We start from the raw sequence: 6,308 nt of genomic DNA on the forward strand, positions 1-6,308 counted from the left end.
ATAGGAGACCAATCACAGAACAAGGGGGAAAGCAAGACGATGATGAGCTATGCACAGACGCATTTGATAGACATCCGTGGCACCCAATAAACGGATCTGGGCATTTTTTTCAAATACGAGAAAATGAACGTTTGGTTCCCAGACCACGTCTCACATTGAGAAGTGGTGGCGCTAGCCAGGCTACAGGATTACTTCACAAAATGGGGAAAGGCCGTCCCACTACACACAATGACAAAGCCAAAACTGTGGCGAAACAAAGGTTGTGCCGTTATGGGGTCACACAGACTTTGCACAGCAACCAAGGTCAGAATTTTGAGTCCAAAGTGTTCCAGAAAATGTACACACTGTTTGGTGTTGAAAATAAACATATCACACCGTTCCAACCACATTCTGACGGCAAAGTGGAATTGTTCAATTCCACCCTGCAAAAGAACAGCCGAACGCTGTCACTGGCACTAAATAACTTGAGAAATTACCTCCATGTTAACAGATTATTTCAAATGACATGTCAAGAAAAGCCTCTTTTGTCCTTTTATTACAAATGTTAAATGCTGGAGTTGCTAAATACTATTGGGACTTTGCCTGGAATCGTGTTCTATGGTGAGATGGAAATTCTGAACATGTAACTTTTTGACAACAATTAGGCCTACTTGTGGTGGGCTATGCATAGAAGGGTGGCTATGCTGAGAAAAACCCCATGCCTACCGATGAAGTATGGCCAGATGGATTTCCCCTTGAGGATCAATAAAGTATCTATCTATCTATCTATCTATCTATCTGATGTTGTGAGTCTGTTTTTATTCTAAAAGCCCTGGGAACCACACGATATAATTAACTCCATGACATATCTGGTAATTTTACAACAAAATCTGTCTGCCTGTGCCGAGACACTAAAAGCAAAGATCCTTGAATACTCCGCTTCAACCCTCTGCTAAAAGTGGGTCATGATTGGATCACCCAGGAGGTCAGTGAACCGATACATATGTCCAGATCAACACTAAACACAACATCAAGCTTCTGCCCTGGTCATCTCAGTCCCCTGATCTACAGTAATCTCCATAGAAAAGTGTGCTGAGAAGAGAATGCACAAGAGATAGGAATGACCCAGGAACACGACGATCTGGAGAGGTTCTGTAAAGAGTAATGGTCTCAAATCCCTTGCGTTATATTCTCAAACTCTATGGCATGTTGTAGAACAACATTAAGATGTGTTTTATTGTCAAGGGAAGCTTGCATTGCAATGAATTAAATACAGGGGTGCCAATATTTGTAACATGTGATTTTGTAAAAAATATGCATTCCTTTATGATGCATTGTTTTTCTTAGAATAAATGTGCTTCCCCTCAAGATCCTCATTGTTTTCATTGTGATATTAAGAATGTTTAACTCAACTTTACCAGGGGTGCCAATACATTTGGATGGCACAAGCAATATACACATGCCACCCTCTCTTTATAGTCAATTCCATTCATGCCATTATGGAAAATAATCTCGGTATATTCAATGGCTTTTTTATTTATGGGGTGTTTAAAACCGCGCCACACCTGCGCAGTTTAGACATACATTGCGCAGGCTCGCTGGTTTAACCCTTTGAGCGGATTCGCCTGACAACGCGTGACGTTGAGTAGAGTGTTCCGTCAGTGTAGCGGTGCATCATATGACACTGTCCGCCGATCCTTGACGAGAGGAGAGAGCTGTCATTGAAATAAATAAATAAACAAACAGACGAGAGGGAATAACAACTATATCATTTCTACTCCTCAGTCCACCCTCGCGTGGGCCACAGCGGGTATTCTCTATCCTCTCCTTCAACCGCCGACCGGCATCAGACCGAAGCCTCAACCTCCGTTGTGCGGAGACATCTCCGTGGCTTTTCCGTAGGACAGAGTCATTTACGGGTCCTAAAGGATACGGTGCGTCACCATTTCCGTTTGAAGCACCGACTGCAATTCCTCTGTAGGCGCGCTCTCGACATTTTCTCCCAGAATTGTCACTCTGAGCGTGCGTATCTGTGGGATTTGGTTTCCATTTTCCTGATGTACATGCATAACGGAAAGGGGGAATTCAATGAATTTGAATTAAACCTGGACATCAATCAGGCAAAGCGCTGCAGCTGAGGACAGCTTCCCGCGACGTGTCCGCGTTTGCCGTCTCGTCATTTCTTATTATCGTAGGGGAGTGAGAAAATAGAATTGATAGCGACTGTTGGGCGTTACGTAATAGGGGCATTATCCCGGTTGCTGGACTGAACGGTATAACGGGAGACACGCAGAGATACACAGAGTCGTGCAACCTTGCGTAAGTATACCCATGACCGAGCTACTATATCAACGTGACTAGAAATTAATTAAAAAAATAATACATTATTGTCTGGGGTTGGTTGACATGATATTGAATGTCTTTGTCATTTGGACGAGTAATGAAGACCAAGCCGCAAAGGGGTTGGGAAGAGCCACCTGCTAGGTAATCGGTAACGAATTATATGTTGCCGTGTCTCTAATTTGTGTTCTGTCCTGTGATTCTTGAGGTGGTTGACGCTACGGGGAGAAAATGTCGGGGCAGACTCTGACGGATCGCATTGCCGCTGCGCAATACCAGCTCACGGGCTCCGAAGTGGCGACGCGCGTCTGCAAAGCTACCACACACGAGGTGATGGCGCCCAAGAAGAAGCACTTGGATTGTGAGTGTTACATCTCCCCATGCACTCCATCTTTTTTGCCGAGTGCGACAGATGCCTGTCTGTAGAACACCTTCACATGCCAATATGAAATATGCGCTTTCGTGCGTGCGCAACACACCTGCATTCTGCAACTGCATGTATACAGAACACTTAACCTTGTGTTACAATCAAAACAGTTATTTTGCAAACAAGAGAATGGTCATGTTTGGAATAGCCATTGATTGTTGGCATTGATGGTGCTATCCTCCATAACCTGGCCAGTCCATCTGCATTTTTACTGGGCTGTGCTGTCCTTGAGTGTCCTGGCGTTGTGGGTGGACTGGCACAACTCTTGTGGCCAGCATATGTGTGTCCTTGTGTGTGTGTGTGTGTGCTTGAGTGAGTGAGTGAGTGAGAGTGTGTGTCTTGGGTGTGTGTGAGTGAGAGAAAGGAGAAGGGGTGGGGACAGTTGACCAGAGGGACTCACAGGCCAAAGCCTCTCCACACACACAGATGCCCCCTCACTTCCTTTTCCATGTCCCAAATCCAACCCAAGAGTTTAGGTTATCTTTCTATATGCAATCTATCATATGCACATATGTGTTCTTATCTCTGTTGTTATTTCACTAATCTATACCTGTATCATTATTAGAGATGCCACATGAATTAAACATATTTGTCCTAGTCAAGGCATGAAAACCCCATTCCTGAAGTATGTCTTGAATGTTACAGCTAGCAACAGCTAGTGCTCTGGATGAGTATTTGGGGTAGATGGTTGGGGGAGGGGCAGAGGGTACTCCTCCCGACTCCTTCGGACACTTCCTGCTCAGGCGCGGCCGATCGGCCTGTCGGACCTGCCGGTGCAGAGAACCGGGAGCAGCAAGGGATTGTGGGTTGGACCTATCACCTGGGTGACGTGGCTGCTGAATTATGGATTGATGAGCCAAAGCATGGCATGCATAATTTACTGCACCAAAGGTGACCACGTTACTGCCGGCTAGAGACTAGAACGCGGCCACACAGATCATGCACCTGAGCTGTGTTTGTGTGTGTGTGTGTTTGTGTGCGTGTGTGTGTGTGTGTGTGCACGCATCTGTGTGTGCATATGTTTCTGTGTGTGTGTGTGAAAAGACACATTGACAGTGCTATTCACATGAATGCATTCAGCAGATTTTCCCTATTTGAGGCTGAGCGAAGTTATCTAAAGTATAGTGCCGTTGCAGTACACATCAGTAAGCCTATCAGGATACTATCAATGCAAACATCAGCACTGTGCATGTCCTTGAGGTCTTAGGTCACATCCTGAATGAGAAGAGAAAGTCTCCTACCATTACAGCTATGTGCATTTTGTGTCATTCAAAGACCTGTCCTAAAGATAACAGAAAAGATAACGCAGTTCCATAATTATTTCAGTTACAACTGAGTTATTATGCATCAATGAATATCTTACTGTACATATAATATGATGAATATATACATATATGTCCAGGTCAACAGGTGCAATGTCATTCTATGGAGCAGACAAGTAAAAAAAGTCCATAATACGGTTTATTAACCAATCAGAGTAAATTAGATATCACATCCTGAAAGAGTAAATTCCCTTTTCACCTCAGCATAAGCCGATCAGCTTCTGTTTCTGAGACTTCACTCTAGAAATGAAAGATGCTTAAATGCTTCTTTTCATCACTACATGGTTCTATAAAGAACAATGACTTTGTTGAACCTTTACCTCAAGTGAAAGGTTCTTCACATTGGAAATGGCTCCTCAGAAAGACCATTTTCATACCTTTTCTCAAACGTTCTTCAAAGAACTATTGCCTTCAGGGTTCTTTGAAGCACAGCAAAAGGTTGTTCTTCTATGGCATCACTCTGAAGGAGCAATTATTCTTCAGAGTGTTCCTTGAAGGAGCAGGTTCCAGCATGATTGGTTGCCAGAGGTGCTGCCAGCCTCTGGCGTCTCTTTCTCGTCGGTTGTGGCGCGTGTGGGGGTATCTGCTGGGATAGCTTCATCACCGTGGCACCCAGCCTGGCGCGGGGATGTGTGAGATCGTTGGCACGGGCCGGTTGTGTCGTGACTCGTGACGGCTCCCTTCTCAGCCAGATTGGCTCATAAATTCAGCGCCTGCCTCCCCATCACCCCACACCACCCCCTCCCCCGTTCCCTTGGTCACACTATGCAGACGTGAGCACACAGCAAAGAGCTCTCCTGCATCTGCTGTCTCATGCATTAGCTTTAGGCAGAGAGGGTTGAAGCGGATCTTTGGTTTAGGCTTCTGTTTTATTTTGGTGTTCTAGAACCTTATTTGATCTCATTTGTGAAGGTTCTAGTGTTTTATATTGGTGTTCTAGAACCATATTTGATCTCATCTGTGAAGGTTCTAGTGATTTGGGGATTCTAGGGAATTCAAGATTCACACTTCTGTCTCCGATATTCAGTTGTTCCATATTATATATAGATATTAAATTGTCCCTCCTCTCACCCTCATCTTGAATACTTCTTGCTCTTGTTCCCCTATTGTCATTGTTTAAAATGCAGTGGTGTAGTTTGAACCCATGTATTCACTCTAGAATTGTATATGACTTAAACCACTAGTGTAGCAATGGAGTATGACCTGTGTATGTGTGTGTGTGGGTTTATGTGTATATATGTGTGTATCCCCTTTTTTCAAGAACATTATGTACCAGGTGTGGAGCATTATAGTTTGTTCAATTTGTCAAGTACTCCACTCATAGAGTTGCAGTTTGTGTGTGCGTCTATGTGTGTGTGTGTGTGTGTGTGTGTGTGTGTGTCTGTGTGTTGAAAGAGAGTGGTCTGTGTGTGAGGGACTCTGGTGTGTGTTGATCTGACGCAGCTGTACCTGGCTCTGTAACATCTCCTGCTGTTTCCCACTTGTCTCCATCTTGGTTCCTCCTCACACAGAGCTTTGCATTCCTTCACTACTAGACAACACAAACATATAGAGGTAAACTCTGTGTGAACATGTGCATAATCTCTATTCTCTTCTCTTCGGTTCTGTTCTCTTCTCTTCTCTGGTGTATTTTATCTGTGAGTGAGTAGAATGCCAAAGATGGCTGATGGGTTGCCGTGGTAACAGATAGTGAGAATTTGAGAAAGGAAGAGTGAGACAGACGTATGGGAAGAGATAAAAGATAGAGAGCTCCATGTTCATATTTCTTATCACATGCGTTATCACTCATCATGGCTTTATTGTGCAACATTGTAAGTCTCTACAGTCAAATCTTGAGAGAGAGTGAGAGAGAGAGAGAGAGAGAGAGAGGCCGAGACAAAGGCAGAAGAACATTGACATAGAGAGTAAATAATATTCCTATTTACTATTTATTTCTCAGACATATTGCCTGGTTGCTAAATCTGCATATTGTATCTTTAAAGCCACATGCTTTTTCCAACTAGTTTTTTATAATCATGTTGTATGGTATACATTGTCATGGGAAGAAGAGATTAAGACACCAGTCACTCCTCCCTTTCCCATTGTTAAGCTGAGAACCCTTGAAGATGTAGGTGTTACAACACAATGTTGGCAAAATAGTTAGCAAGCTAACTAGGGGTTTACCGTGCCAACTGTTTTGTCATTGGCATTAGCAAGACAAGTTTTTTTTCCAAGACACGTCGTTGTTAATTAAACTTTTT

General features: G+C 43.8%; 1 protein-coding gene across 1 annotated transcript in view; it reads left to right on the top strand.

Annotated features, from left to right (window-relative positions):
• The first annotated feature begins 1,754 nt into the window (after positions 1 to 1,754).
• Positions 1,755 to 6,308, top strand: part of LOC143109902 (clathrin coat assembly protein AP180) — a 25,434-nt gene continuing 20,880 nt past the window's right edge. Inside the window, exons 1-2 of the mRNA XM_076272707.1 lie at positions 1,755 to 2,298; positions 2,528 to 2,680. Of these exons, the coding sequence (XP_076128822.1) occupies positions 2,551 to 2,680 (130 nt within the window). The 5' untranslated portion in view covers positions 1,755 to 2,298; positions 2,528 to 2,550. The remainder of the gene's footprint in view (positions 2,299 to 2,527; positions 2,681 to 6,308) is intronic.

This window comes from Alosa pseudoharengus, unplaced genomic scaffold (assembly GCF_046254945.1).
Source record: "Alosa pseudoharengus isolate Yale_2024_CS ecotype anadromous, Long Island Sound unplaced genomic scaffold, YU_APseudo_1.1 YU_APseudo_1.1_scf_7, whole genome shotgun sequence".
NCBI classification, from domain to species: Eukaryota; Metazoa; Chordata; class Actinopteri; order Clupeiformes; family Clupeidae; genus Alosa; species Alosa pseudoharengus.